At 34.9% G+C, this 15,994-nt stretch overlaps 2 protein-coding genes across 2 annotated transcripts; both read right to left on the reverse strand.

Moving 5' to 3' along the window:
* Positions 1 to 2,390: 2,390 nt before the first annotated feature.
* LOC143563617 (uncharacterized) lies at positions 2,391 to 2,933 on the reverse strand. Its single transcript, XM_077051113.1, has one exon. The coding sequence runs from the start codon at positions 2,931 to 2,933 to the stop codon at positions 2,391 to 2,393; it is 543 nt and encodes a 180-aa protein (XP_076907228.1).
* Positions 2,934 to 4,499: 1,566 nt separating this feature from the next.
* Positions 4,500 to 7,709, reverse strand: LOC143563597 (RING-H2 finger protein ATL52-like). Its single transcript, XM_077051098.1, has 3 exons — positions 7,048 to 7,709; positions 6,346 to 6,443; positions 4,500 to 5,014 (listed from the first exon to the last, which is right to left on the reverse strand). Exons 1-3 carry the CDS (start codon positions 7,204 to 7,206, stop codon positions 4,714 to 4,716), a joined length of 558 nt encoding a protein of 185 aa, XP_076907213.1. The 5' UTR covers positions 7,207 to 7,709; the 3' UTR covers positions 4,500 to 4,713.
* Positions 7,710 to 15,994: the final 8,285 nt, after the last annotated feature.

Raw genomic sequence — 15,994 nt, forward strand, 5'->3', positions numbered from 1 at the left:
GCAGTGGACCGAGTGGCATGAGCCGCAAGCGTTTTCACCTCAGCAGCCGATATCTGGAAACACGGGAAATGCTGGTTCAGATATTTTGAGTGATTTTGCATCATCTGTTGTGCTTCCAGAATATTGTGAACTCGGGGCGATAGCGGACGACATTGGTGGTGTTGATGCAACTGGATTATCTGATTTTGATGCTTCACTCTTTGATAATTAAGAGTTTAATTAAGGGAGTTAAACATGTAAATAGTAAACTATATATATATTTATATACATTATATCATGTTTCCCAACATTTCTTTTTATTAAGTTTGGGGTATGCAGTATGCAGTGAAAAAACTCAAAAAGTATGCAAGTCATAGATTCATAGTAGAATAAAGTTATGAAATTATATATATATAAGGTCTTGAAGGTCAAATGTTTGACCCCTTTGACTTTTCTATGTATGTAGTCAAACTTTAAGTTTGTCCAATTTATCACTTTATCCATCAAAGGTTTATGCTTTCAATCTTTCCTTTAGTTTAGTTTTGTTTTAGAACTATGGTCATTAGTTTTGTTTTACGCACATATAATGTATATATGCGTGGGCCCTCGGGTTGGCAAAAGTGAAATTGCATTAACTTTGATGTTATTTTACTAAATTAGTGAAAATAACGTTAAAAGTGGGGGAAGGTTAATCAGGCATCATGAGGTGGTGTTGATAGCCGAAAGACAAGGGTACATGCACCAATCGGTCGGTGTCCCGATGATTAAGTGTTATGTGTCTTATGTCCAAAGCTTGATGCAAAACTACTATTGAGCCGGGGGACTCACCGAAAGCAGCCTCTCTATTCCTACGGGATAGATGTAAGGCTGTCTACATTTTACCCTCCTCATACCCTACCATAACTTTGTTATTGATGGGATTTACTGAGTACGATAATGATGATGATCACTAGGTTCACAAACCTGGTTACCATTGTTTTGTGTAATATTTTGAAAAAAGGTTTTCATTCAGATTATTCATGAAACCTGTTCTATAAATTTGATTTCTAAGCATTTGCTAAAACAAAAAAGGGTCATGAAGAAAAAAACTTAATGAAATTTCATTATTCACTCATCATATTTTTAGTAGTTTTGTAATGAAATTTGCGAAAAAACACAATGATTGATAGTAATCCATGTTAATAATATGACTACTTATACCGTCCGTAGTGGACGTTTTGTGAAAGGGAAAACGCCCCAAAACTCAGTGGAACCACCCCCTTGGCGTTTTGGTGCCAACGTTAGCTTTCACTTTAGTTGTCAAGGACAACCTCATTATAACATAAATGTAACCTTGTATAACAGTATATTATCATACTTTGAATTACTAAACCAGGCTGAACATTTTTCATTCATTTGCTCAAACTCACAGAGTTTCAAGTGTAGACTAGGGGTGCAAACAAGTTGAGCCGAACCCGAGCTCGATCAACTAGGCGCGAGCTCAGCTCATTTAACTTATACAGAGTTCGAGCTCGAGCTCGGTTTGTTTCGAACTCTATTTCTAAAATTCGAGCTCGGCTGGTGGGTAGTTTTTCTAGCTCGGCTTGGGCTCGACTCGTTTATTATTTTTATACATGTATAAATAGATTAATAGATACGTTTATAAATATGTAATATAAAAAAATAAATTAATGACATGCTTGATTCACGCAATTTGTCTAACAACAATATGGGGTATTTGGAAGGCAACGAATGAGGCTGTCTTTAATGGGAAACCAGTTTACCTAGGTAACGTGGCGGGAGGCATAAAAGCATTGAGTTATTTATGGGTGAGAAATAGATCTAAATCAGAGACGATTACATGAGAAAAATGGCGAACTATCGTTTTATGATAGGGGGATTGCTCCCTTATGTGTTGTTGTATTGTCATTTTGTTTGTTTTATCAATGTATTTTGAATTCGTGGCCCGTGTTAGCAACTTGTCATTTTGTTTGTTTTATCAATGTATTTTGAATTCGTGGCCCGTGTTAGCAACTTGCTACACCGGTTTGGTGTTTTATGAATATTCATTTGTTGTTCAAAAAAATAACATGCTCGTTTAGGCTCACAAGCCGGCTCGAGCTCGATAAGTAGAGCTTGGGCTCGGGCTTGTTCATTAAACAAGCTTATTTTTAGGCTCGAGCTCGGACTCGTTTAAACTCTGTTCAATCAAGCTTTTTCACGAGCCAATCTCGAGCAGCTCGGCTCGTTTAAGCTCGGACTCGTTTAAGTCTTATGTTACATAGTCTCCCGCCAATTACTTCATGTACTCAACTAGCAACACTAGATCTCACATAATTGTGAAAAAATTAACCAAGAACAAGCAGGTGAATTTTACATTATAAATTTTCTAAGAGGCATTTCGTCGAACAGATGGTGGACATTTTGTTAATTCAAGAATGAAACTGATAAATGAGATCTAAAGCTCTCAATCTGTTTACATTACTATTACTACTCTCGTAATTAAACGATTCACTATCATAATCCATCCACCGCATCCTCTCACCTCCGGCTAACGACGTCGGCGATAACGATCGTTTCAACCGCTTATTATTATTATTATTATTATTAGTCTGAATCGAGCAATCCTTCATTCGTTCCTCCACTGTTTCAACCTCATCAGCAATTTGCATCGGTTCATCATCATCATGATGTTGGATGTTGTTATCCGTTTGTTGAGTGAGGAAGAGAGAGAGGTGGCGGTGAGCGGTGCGAAGAGATGCGTAAATGTTTGCGGTGGTGGTTGACGGAAGCTGTTTAGCTAGTACGGTGGCTTCCTCTAACGCCGTTACCAGGCTCGTTAGTTGTTGTTGTAGTTCCGTGTTCATTTTGGATATCTCTGTAACGGCGGTGGTAGTGGTTTGATAACAAAAGGGAAAGCTTGGAAAATTACCTAACTGATTGAGATGTACACGGCTACACGCCCGTTGCGACATGTTAGTTAGTGTTTGGTATGCATGAATTAAACGCATGTCTTGCTGTTTTTTTTTCCATCATGTGTTCATTTTGGATGTGTCTGTGACGGCGGTGGTTGGTTTAAGGGGTTGGCAAGGATCGGCTTGACGACCAAAAAAGATGTAATACTGTGGTACAATAGAATAACCCGATCGTAACGGTAAAATACATGTAAATGTAAAAAATGAATAACACCAAAGAGTGGTAAATTAAAAGTGGTAAAAATGGAGGGGAAACCAATGTTTTAAAAACCGGTTTTTTACTCGTACCAGATTGAGCTAAAAAATGGTACAATCGGTTGAACCGGGTTATATCAGGAGGTTCAACCGGTATAATAGTTTACCTTATAATTTCCTATAAATGCATATTCAACTTCAATAATAACACAAAATTAAATGATTACATAACAAAAAATAATCCATATTAAAAAGTAATAATACAAAAGCCTTCAAATTTATAAAATAGTCATGAAGTTTACACGTTTGAATGCTAATTGTTGGGTTAAAATTAAGTTTGAAAAAATATGGGCCGCAAATATCAAAAAAAATTCGGACTTAAACCGGTTTGCCGGTAAAACCGGTATTTTAGAATAAACCGCCGGTACGATGTTCTAGCAAACCGGCCAAAAATACCGGGCTCAAAATACCGGCCCGTTGTAAAAACTCCGGTTTAACCGGTTCAACCGGCCGGTTTAAACCGGTTTTTAAAACACTGGGGGAAACAATTAAACATAAATAGTTTAACATACAATAACAATTAGACTACTCATAAGTACCATAATATTCTTCTCACAAACGTGTCTAGTCCGCTGTCACATTAAATTTTTCTCATATTTATCAGAAACTCATTTTATTAACGTTACAATACTCATTCTTTCCACGAACATTCTATTATATCTAGTTATCTACACACACAAAAAAAGGAATTTATTAAAGGGATCCATCATATCCGCATTTGAGGAGCCCTTAATGGCATGCGCCGTGCGACTAGTTTGTGAAGATTGAAGTGGAGCCCCAACGCTAAGTCACTAACCTCTTGCATTCTTCCCACAAATGGGGTTGCCACGGTAAACATGCAGGTTTAAAAACACATGTGTTGCGGAAAGCCTTTCTAATAGTAAAAAAAATTAAAATAAAATATTTTAGCGTGAAAATTCAAATATAATATTTTGGTTTTTACTTTTTGTTTACTTCCTATTTCAGTGTTCATTGAGATTCTATACTCTTCGGCCATCAAACATTTGTTATAATAAAGGTACCTATAAGGCTATAATGACACTTGTAATATGATTTCTATAATAGTCACCTGTTACTGACTTGTTATACACTTATACTCTCAATCTTTAATACCTCTATTAGTAAATTATATTCATATATATACATTTACTGTTTTTGTAGTCCTACCAATATGGCAATATGAATAAACAGGTGTTTTTTTAGCAATTTCATACATATCTTTGTTAATATTATATATACTAAAAAGATAGTCAAGACTTAAGAGCAATGGTACCTGCCTATTGCATTGAACAGTTCTCTTTTTATTTATATACAAACTAAAAGAAACTAGAGAACCAGTAATCAACTAATCATGCTGTTCATGATATTAGCAACTGATTACATGCTCCCATAACAAGTATTCATTGTGTTAAATTGGACAAATATAAATATGTCAAGCAATAATATAAAAAAAAAAACAAAAGACAACCATATACACACTCCAACCCAATGCAATCAAGAATGATGATAAACATCACTAAATGTGTCATCTTCCTGCTTGATCTGATCCTGATTCTACACCTCCCATGGCTGAATCTTCTCTTTGACTTTGACTTCGACTACTTCCTTGACCGGGGTGCGGTAGCAGCCACTGGCGGGACTGCCCAATTGAGAGCTCCCTTGAAATCTCGGGGCTGCCTGTGGCCACAACCGATAGACGACACACTGGGCAAGTCGATTGCTTTCTTAGCCATAAATCTATACATGAAAGATGATAACTATGCCCACATTTTGGCATGATTCTTAGCACCTCTTTCTCTTGGTATTCACCTAAACATATTGTGCACCTGAAATTTTTTAAAGACAGAATTACAAATTTTGTCCTTTAAACATATGCAATTTATGGATCAAATCCTTTAAAAAGTTTATTTGCATGTGGTGTCCTTTACATGGCATGTTTGTTTGATTTTCGTCCTTTTGACTAACTGGCATCCAAAACCCCGTTGAGTCTTGACATGCGAGGGTATTTAAGTCTTTTTACGCATACTATATATAGTATTTATAATTAAAAAACAAATCATATTTATTATTAGAAAAAGAAACTAAATAAAATATGTTAAACAAAAACCCCGTTAAGTCTTGGCATGTTTGGATTTAACTGAGTTTTTGGACGACAATTAGTGTAAATGACAAAAAGCAAATGTATTTTGTTATATAAAGGACACCGCATGCAAATAAATTTTTTAAATGACCTGATCCATAAATCGCATATATTTAAAGAACAAAATTTGTAATTTTTGTCTTTTTTAAAAGAAGTTAAAAATGTCACCTTTTGGTGGTCCTAACTTCTAACATCTAAAGATGTTATCCCAATTGTGGGATGTTAACTTGTGATCTCGGCTGGCAGTTATGACACGGGTGGTTTACAATTTACATGACACAACGCAAAACGGAGTTGAACGTGTTAGTGTTTTGGGAAACAGGTTCGGGTCATAAACAGGATGACACGTTAATGACATGTTTAAAAACATGTCTAAACGGGTTCAACCCGCTTAACCTGTTTGTGACACGCATAACACATTTAAGTTATCGTGTTAAGAAAATAGGTAGACACGACACGCTTATGATCCGTTCATCAAAACGACAGTTTTTATAGTTTTATTAACACACAAATATGTTACAAGTTGTGATTTTTGGTAATTTTTATATTATCATGTTAAATGTGCGTTATTATTTCTTATAACAAAGAATCGTGTTAAACCTGTCGGGTTATTGAACTGTTTACCTTTAGTCAGTTTAACCGAGTCGCGTTATTGAGCTGTTACCTTTAATCATGTTAAACGTGTCGTGTTTTTAAACTGTTTACCTTAAATCGTGTTAAATGAGTCATGTAGCCACTAGCCCGTGTCAATGCTTTAACATTGGCACGTACACTTAGTTAAATGTGTTGTGTTCAGGTTCATTAGTTGTGTTAAACGTGTCCTGTTCAACCCGTTTAACACAGCATGACACGTTCGGACGTTCACCATAATATAATTTTTTAAAAGTTTGTTTACACTGCAAATTATTACAGCCTTGGTAACTAACTATTCGCAACTTGAAAATTTAAAAACATATTTTTATACAATGCAATAAAATGAAATTTGGTTGTGCAGTGGGTTATTAGGACCAAACTTACTGGGCATCCTCCATGGAACCGAAGGCTTCGCGGTCAAATTTCATAGTGGGAATGGCTGCAACCACAGCTGGTTCAAGGCCTACAACCCGGTGCTCATGCTGTCATTATATTTCCAAATGGTTAGGTTATAATAAAATCTTAATAACACACAAAATCATTTACAAGTTCCAATAAATGAACCAATCTAAATAAAGAAATCAGTTAGTTATTTATTCTAGTTGGTCAAAAATTCAAATTCTAATTCAAGTAAATAACAAACAACCTCAATAACTTCAAACATCCAAGGTTATTTGGAAGCACATGTTCATTAGTTCATGTGACATATTAAGAAATGTGGGTGAGGTTATTGTACAATAATTGCTTAACATACGATAGGTACGCGACACGCTCAAAGGCAAAAAAACAAAAACGCTCAAAGGCAAAAATACTAAAACGCTCAGCCAAAAACCTAAAACGCTCAAAAATGGTTTTCGTGAAGAAAAGTAAAAAAATTGATCGATTAACGATCCAGAACTGTTTATTTCGGTGAACCAATGATAAATTGGATATGTATTGACGATTTCGAGATCTTGTGATGTGATTTCGTGGATCGAGTTCATGAATATAAGTATTCTTGTACCTAATGTACGTTAAACAATTATTGTATTCTATATTTTCTCTAAGAAATGTGAAGTACAACTTTTTTAAGAACAGAAAGCATACCCTTTCAAGGTCAATCCTCGAGTCAATCTCGAACAACTGGCGTGATTCGTACCGACGAAATCGCCCACAGAACAGTCTAGCACAGACAAATACAATGAAAAGGGCACTCATTGCAAAGCCTATAACTGTAGTGATCAAATTCATGGTTTTACCAAACATCTAATTACTTAAACTTTTTGGTAAATAATTTAATAAAAAAAAAGATTAAGAATTAGCAAAACCCTAATCACGAAATGAGATTCAAGATTAAAACTTTAATTATATTCAATCAAATTCCATTAAAAGAAAATTAATGAAAAATCAAGCCCAGAAAACAAATCAAGATTAAGACTTTAAGATCCAAGAAAATCAAGAATTGCAAAAAAAGATAACATTTTGACAAAAGACATGATTTTTAATACTTTTTATGCAAGAATTCAAGAAACCCAACAATAAAAAAAACTTAAATTTGTTAAATTTGTGACAGATTTAACTGAAAACCCTAAAAAGAATAAAACTTGACCAAATCTGATCAAACCCCAGATCAAGAATCACTAAAAATATGATGAAAGTTTTAGAATTTGAAGGACAAATAACACACAAATATGGAATCAGCTTCTCTTTGGATGGACTCAAAGATAAAGAATGTGATGGCCATTGATTGATTTGAAGAAGGCTTGCTCATATGGACTTGCATCTCATGTGGGGTCCACTTCAATGGCTGTGGGACCCACTGGTGAAGTGTTGCCTGGACTTTTTTTTATCCAAATTTAGAATTATCCAATCAAAGCAAAACAAAAGTACCAAACATGTAGATCAGTAGATACATGTAGCAAAATGGGTTATATAATTACAAATAATAGAAAAGGAAAGTTAAAAACTTAAAATACACTCCATGAGTGAATAAATTCTATAAAGATGCCCCAACATATGAATGACCTGAAAAGTGAATCTATGGCAGCTTTCATTGTTTTTAGGTATTTAATTTTAAGTTTAATCTTAAGAAAATATAATAGACACGGTGTTGCAAAAATCCTGACTGCGTACCGATTAATCACTACTGATAATTTTGGGATAGTCGACCAATTAATTGGTCAATGATCAAATTAAGCCAAAGTCGTGATTAATATGACTAGTTGGCGTTTTATGTTGAGGTTATGGCCAAAATATGTGGTTTTCGAACTGCCAGATTCAACGGTTTCCAATTAGATTATGCCAATTTCTGGTCAAAATGTTTGTGTTTATATATCAATCAATCATATATCAATCATACCCAGTAAAATCCCACCGACAGCAAAGCTATAGGTAGGGTCTGGGGAGGGTGGGATGTAGGCACACCGTACCTCTATCCAAAGGAATAAAGAGGTGGCTTCCAGAGAGACCCTCGGCTCTAAGTACATGTGTATGAAGCAAAATAAAGGAAATCAAAGTTTAACAGTTATATAAAAACTACTACTAATTATAATAATATTAATAATAAGGTCACAGTTTAACAGCAATATAAAAGCTAATAATAATAATAATAATAATAATAATATTATATGTAAGGGAAATACCATTATGGTATGTGACCTAAATAAGTTAAGTCTAAGCCCTAAGTTATTCAATTCTCTCTAAAAATCCTTAACTTTAATTCTACTTCTCCACGAATTCCTATCCTCAACCATGTCCTCGGAGAGGTTTAGGTCTATCAAATCATGCCTAATCCTCTCAACCCAAGTCAATTTAGGTCGTCCTCTACCCCTTCTCCCCTCTATAGTAATGTTTTCTACGGATCTAACAGGATTCGTCGTCTGTCTTCTCTTTACATGTCCAAACCATCTCAATCTCCACTCTCTTATCTTGTCAGCTATGTTCGCCACCCCTAATCTCTCGCGAAACACAACGTTTCTTATTCGGTCTAGCCTTGTGTGCCCACACATCCAACGTAGCATTCTCATTTCTGCTACCTCCATCTTCCGCACTTGTGCCTTCTTGATGGCCCAACAATCTGTTCCATATAGCATTGCAGGTCTAACTGCCACCCTATAGAATTTTCCCTTTAGTTTAGTCGGGAAACTCTTGTCGCACAATATACCTGTGGCTGCCTTCCATCTACACCATCCTACCTGAACTCGGTGGGTCACATCACTGTCTAATTCCCCATCGCTCTGAACAAATGATCCTAAATACTTAAACTTCGTTACCTGCGGGACCACCTGCCCTTCAATTGTGATCTGTGCGTCTTCATTGTCGTTTATCCCACCAAAATCACAGTGTAGGTACTCCGTCTTAGATCGGCTAATCTTTAAACCTTTTGTCTCTAAGGTTGTTCGCCACTCCTCAAGCCTCATGTTTAGATCTTGTTTTTTCTCAGCAAGTAACACAATATCGTCTGCGAACATCATGCACCACGGGAGAGTCCCCTGAATCGACCTTGACAACTCATCCAAGACTACTGCAAAAAGAAACGGGCTCAATGCTGACCCCTGGTGAAGACCTACCTCTACAGGAAAGAAATCAGTCTCCCCCACTGGCGCACGGACACTTGTTTCACTCCTGGTATACATATCCATAATTATCTCTATGTATTTCCTGGGCACTCTTCTACCCTCCAAGCACTCCCAGAGCACCTGCCGTGGCACACTGTCGTAGGCCTTTTCTAGGTCAATAAACACCATATGTAGATCACGCTTCTTCTCCCTATACTTTTCCATTAATCTTCTTAAAAGGTGTATTGCCTCTGTGGTGGAACGCCCCGGCATGAAGCCAAATTACATATATAAAGGTGTATTGTGTATTGCCTCTGTGGTGGAACGCCCCTCTGTGGTGTATTGCCTCTGTTTGTGTTTATATATAAAACTAAAAATTACATATAAAAATGTGTTTGTGTATATAGGAGATTGAAAATTATAAAATAAAGTCCGATCCAATTAATCATGACTAATCGTCAGTCCTCACCCCACCGCCCCACTAGGCTATTTCTACAGCACAGATAACATATTAATTTATAAATTTATGTAAGTCTATATATGTTAAGACTTTACTTATTTTAAAATATTTTGTTAGATGACACGCATTCGGATCGGGTTTAGGGTTAAGACTGGTTTTACCTCTGTCTCTTTACTTAGACAGTAGATACTAGATACAGCCATACAACCAAAGACTTCTCTTTTGATATTATGAAAACATTCTTTAAGAAATATTATTATTATTATTATTATTATTATTAATTAGTTAATGGCAAGATGTCAGTTATAATATTTATATTGAACAGTTGTATTATAAAATTTTATTTAATGTGTATAAAATTGATTGTTGATGTTTTGATGAGGCAAAGGTGGAGACTTTTTAGTGATTCTTGATTCCATCAACATGTTGTATAAAATTTTATTTATCTAGATTGCTCCAAGGTTGTTCCCCAACATGTTGAAAGTCCCTTTAGCTCCAACTTTAATTCAAATCAAGTCCTTAAGTTTGCATCCTCAAAAGTATATATTTCTTACTCATTCTAGACTATATTTTTCAATCTTGTTTGGATGAATCAAACTCTAGACTATATATATTTCACTATATATTTCACATTTTTCATGAAGTTTGATCGGTTCCTTATATATATGAAAAATAATTATTTTATAAGTTTCAGTTCAACCGAATACTCAAATATCAACGGTGCTAGACTAGGTTCACGTTAAAATATTTAACTTATCAATAAAAAATCAGAAAGACAAAAAGGCGTAGACCAAACCAACCGTAAGAGATTAACAATAAACGCGTTAAAATAAAAATTAAATGAATTTTAGATGTTTTTGTAAACCAAGTTCTAAACTTGCAATCAAAGAAAGAAAAATATTCAAAAGCAAAGACAATTATTTTAAGTCAAGATTCTTAACTCATTATCTATACCTTATGACTTGGCCATTGGGGATTCCATCCAAGTGGGACCCATATTTGATTGGAGCCTACTTTAATCAATTGATTTTGGAGGAATTGTATTTATTCAAATTAACATGATGGAGATTGGGAAAAATACAACCAAGCACATACACATGTTTGTTAAACTAATCAACTGATTTTGGAGGTATTAATCAACCACTATTGATATGATGTCATTTGATGGTGAAGGTGATGGTATACACCTATACGAGGGATACGCGTATGCATATCAGCGCTAGGCGCACATATACGAGATAGAATGACTTGCATGACAAAGGGATTACGTATACATTGAGTAAAAACGCCGATGTTGAATAACAAAACCCTTTAAATAAAAACATACAATAGCAACGAAAGCTTGTAAAGCGAAATAAAAATCTGACATGTATAAATAAAGGCATTTATACCAAAAAGAGAACTTTTACATATGAAAAGCTTTACATTTTTCTTTTATGTAGATAGTATATTATAAATTTATTAAAAATTATTCATTACTCGATATTAAAAATCAAATTATAATTCTATTTCCCTCTTGAAGTCCAAAGACGGATACAAAACTTTTGGTGTTTCAGAAATTTTACCTATTATTTGCTCAACAAAAATACAATGTTTTTTTTCTTAAAATTTAGTTAAGTATTAAAACATAACATTTTAATTGGTTGCAAGAATTCTTAAGACAAGTTTTAACGAAAATATTTTTTAAATTACGAACATTTAACTTTCCCATTCTCGCAAACTTTATATTAAATATTTCTTAAAATTATTTACAACAGATTGATTTTATGAAATAATTAAAACTTGCTTTAACATTTTTATATTTTTGTTATTGTGAATGCTTGAATAAAATTTCAATTCCCATATAAAACAAATAAAATGATCCAGTTACAATATAGATGCAGACAAGTGGGCAACAAGCTGCGCCGACACCAATTTTGAATGGCAAAACCGACCCAACTAATAACAAACTTATCGTTCTTCCGCGTCATTGAGTTACTGTGCACAACCCATTAAACTCTTTTTAGAAACGTAGCAACGTCGGGGGTAAGAGACTCAGATGTATCGATAACAAAATGAATGAATGTGTGTTGATTAAAGTTTTTAAACATTGGGCTAATTAAAGTTTTTAAACTGGGCAAAACATGTTTTTGGGCCAAGAAGAAACTGGGCGGAGCCCAGACTAAATCCGGATAGAAACTTATTATACCACACGTCCACACGTAGTTAAATTATTTAATAATTTAAATCATGGGCTGAACACTTGGTGTTTAAATATATTACGTTAACGGGTGTTAGTGTTTGAGCCATGAACAAGTGAACAACTAGTTAAAAGCTTGAATCAAGAATAGATTAAATAAGTTTGTTTAATAAGCGAGCATAAACCCGAGCGGCCAAGCCTCACTTAAATTAATAAAAGATAAAAAAACAAGTTGATAACTATATAATATATACTATGTTACACATACAAGTTTTGTTTTTATTATATTATATGTATATAATAATTAGTTAATATAAAAGTAAAGGAGTCGACTCAAGCTCAGGCTCGCCTTGTTTACTCCTCTACTGAGATCTAAGCATGCTTAGACATGGATCCCTCCTCTTGTTTATGACAAACGTTTAAAGAAGTAGATGGTATTTAAGTCATATATTTCTTATGAACCAAAATTATCTTCTACTTATGGTCGATATGTGGTTTACCCACGATGCTACAAACACATCCAGGGATTCATCGTTCTCAACGAGATTGCCCCGCCATCTATAAACACACATGAGTGGCCCTTATACAACATAATTGGAACCTCGTAACAACCCATATTGATTGTTTACTATTAAAAACACAAAAATTTGTTTCCTGTTATCCCGATAAGAAGTTGTAAGTGGGCCCACGAACTATGTAGATGCTCATAGTCTCAAGAGGGAGGGGGGGGGGGGGGGTATCTGGGCTGATGGTAACCTCAAATACGACTTTAGTGACTGTTTCACCTTCACTCGATAAAACCGTAAAAGTCTCGTACAAACTATTAAACAAAAAAGTTTACTATTAGATTTGTTCCCACAACGGCAAGCATCAAACAAGTTGAGGTGATGAAACTTTAACGTGCTGGATTTCTCTAAGTAATCTAAATAAATACATTTGGATGTTTCCTTTGTGGTAATCTTGTTAATTAAATAATTAATTAGTTATAAGGTCGACTTTAGATGATTATATAAAACAAAAAATATTTTGTTTTGTTGTATTGCCACTTGTTATAAAATAAGTCAATTATTTAAGCAAATATTAATGATGTCATGAAGAGAAGCACACAAAATTCTACTTTATGTACAACAAGTCCATACAATAAATATTTGACTTTAAGCTTAACTAAAGGTTTATGTGAACAGGTATCATGTTACCCTTTTATTAGACAAAACTATTAACTGTTTCTTTGATATTTATGTTGCATGTATATATGGTATGAATCAAAAACCATAACCCTCACTGAACAACTTTAGACATAAGACCGCGATAAGTTAGTTTTACGCGTCTTGTGCTACATGTTTAATCTAGATGATGGTTTGTTCTTGATTTATTCGTTTTGTTTGTTTGTAGTTATTTACAGTACAGATGTAGGCAAATAGTGATGTCGAACAAACAGTAGATACAAATCGTTTTGTATGAACTTGCATAGATTTATCAAAAGAGTTTGTGTACTTAATGTCGTATGTGAACTAACCTTTAGTTATAAGTGAGATTCTAGTTATTATGATAGATAAATAGAATTCTAAGCGTCGTAAACTTGTATTGAGTTTTTTATATCCACTTCAACAGCTCTACTGAAAATGAACTCTCGATCTATCTAGTTTCACTTAGTTTCACTGAAGGTTATTAGCTATGACACGGTGAGTCGAACTTCACTAACAGTTATTAACTATTAATTATTAAACTAATTTATAATTATATTTATATTTAAGAAGTTCTTATAAAAGTTATAAAAAAAAGGAAAATGAAAGGGGATTAAGTGAAAGAATATATTTTGTAACGTGTAACATGTCATTATCATACATACCTCTTGTTACAAAAAAATAAACGTTACCAAACAAAAACCATCATTTCCAAACTAGATGAATGAGAGGCCAAGGAATCTAATGGTCACACTTAAGTGAAACTAACCCTAGATTACTTTATTATTACCAAATTGCCATTTAGATTTGATGATTAAGTATGTCAGTTATTCTGTATAAATGGTTATTGAACACGTATTAGTTGTTATCGGTCATGATTATCTCAAAACCATATGACCAGACTCGGGCGATACCTAAATATAGGTTGTTAAAGTTAAGAAACATCCGAACATCAAAGAAACCGACACATGTAGGATTTTGGGGTTCGTCAGTGCGTAAACGAACCGGGCGTTTTTTCTTTTAAATTAGCGTACGATCAGGAGCAGATGTACTGTAATTTGTTCATTTACGTTCACGGTTCTTTTACAATTGTTTATGTTTATTTATATCCTTAAATGTTTGTTAAATATTTTTTAAACATGAGTAAACTGTAGTTTTCGTCCTTGTTGTTTGTCTAAATCTGTGGTTTTAGTCTAATAGTTTCAAATTTGCGTTTTTCGTCCCTATGACTTCATTTAACTGGCAAATTAACCTCACCACACTAACCCCGTTAAGTCTGGTCGTTAAACCCATGAGGGGGCAGTTTTGTACTTTTTCTCCCCAAATAAAACCCAGCCTTAATTCTCGCAAGCCCTCTCGGGTGAAGGGTTGTGGTTTACTTGGGGAGAATAAGTACAAAACTGCCCCTTCCATGAGGTGCACGCTAGTAGGTTTAACGACCACACTTAACGGGGTTAGCGGGGTCGGGTTTAATTGCTAATAGAATAAAACTACATGGACAATAATCACAAATTTAAAACTATGAGACTAAAACTGCATATTTGAACAAAACACGGAGACGAAAACCACAGTTTACTCTTAAAACGTATTACTGAAACGGTAATAAAGTTCATTTTAATAACATGACTCACTTAGCAAGCTAAATGTTAGTTCCTAGATATTTACATCCGTCTATGTTCTTGAACTGTTTGTTTACAATACAAACAAACAAAAGCTAACGATCGCGGGTCATTTTTCGCTACAAACGAGCACGAAGAAAAACGCGCTCGCTTAATTTTTCTTAGTCATTAGTAGAGTTGTAATCCTCATATTATTTTAGTGATTCATTTGACAATGGGTATTTTGGGAAATAAGGTAGAAACAACACAAGAAACAAGAAGGTAATTAAGAAATAACGTAGGATATTTAAATGGCGACTCAACGTTCCGATTCCGTTAAATCATTTATAAGCCGACAAACAAAGACCGCCTGTTCTTTGTTGGCTTCCTTCTGATCATATTATCTTTGGTTTTTAATCGGCTTACTGGCCTCGGCTCGGCTTGCTCAGTTCAAGCCGTGGAAACTTCGGATCTTTAAACTATAAGTAGTTAAGATGTTTCATTTAATATGTTTTACGAAAAAGCAATTAACATGTTTTTTTTCATTTCAATCTGTAGGGGTATGGTATTAAACCCGGTTTACAATCCTAAATTTATTATATTTGGGTTGTTTTATTATATGGGCTAATACATTTGTTATTGGGCTGAGGAGGTTTGTGGAGGTAGTCCTAATTGGGCTAGGCCCATTAGGGTATCATGATGGTGGCCATGAGACTCTATATAAGGAGGTCTTCACCTCCTTATCATGGGGTCATGCTCAGTAGGTGCCACCACCAGTTTTTGTGTCTGTGAACAAGAGATCTTGAAGATCTCTTAGCGGTCACCTCCACACCCCCAAAACGCCACTGCAGATCGCGAGCAGCCGGAGGAGAGGATCAGCAGACCAGGATGCGGTTCATTCATCTCGAAATCCGTGGAAGCTCCGTCATGAGTCAGGTCAGATTCCATTTCGTGCTTCGACATTGGCGCCATCCGTGGGACGGCAATGAACCTCACTGGCCTCTCTTCTCGGCCCTCCGATCCGTTCATCAAAATCTCAGGAAGAACCACCGAGCTCTTGGGGAAAACCCTTAGAT

The sequence above is a fragment of the Bidens hawaiensis genome, unplaced genomic scaffold (genome assembly GCF_021521415.1).
Source record: "Bidens hawaiensis isolate Kalapana, Puna unplaced genomic scaffold, B.hawaiensis_p1.1 tig00021501_1, whole genome shotgun sequence".
Taxonomy (NCBI): Eukaryota; Viridiplantae; Streptophyta; class Magnoliopsida; order Asterales; family Asteraceae; genus Bidens; species Bidens hawaiensis.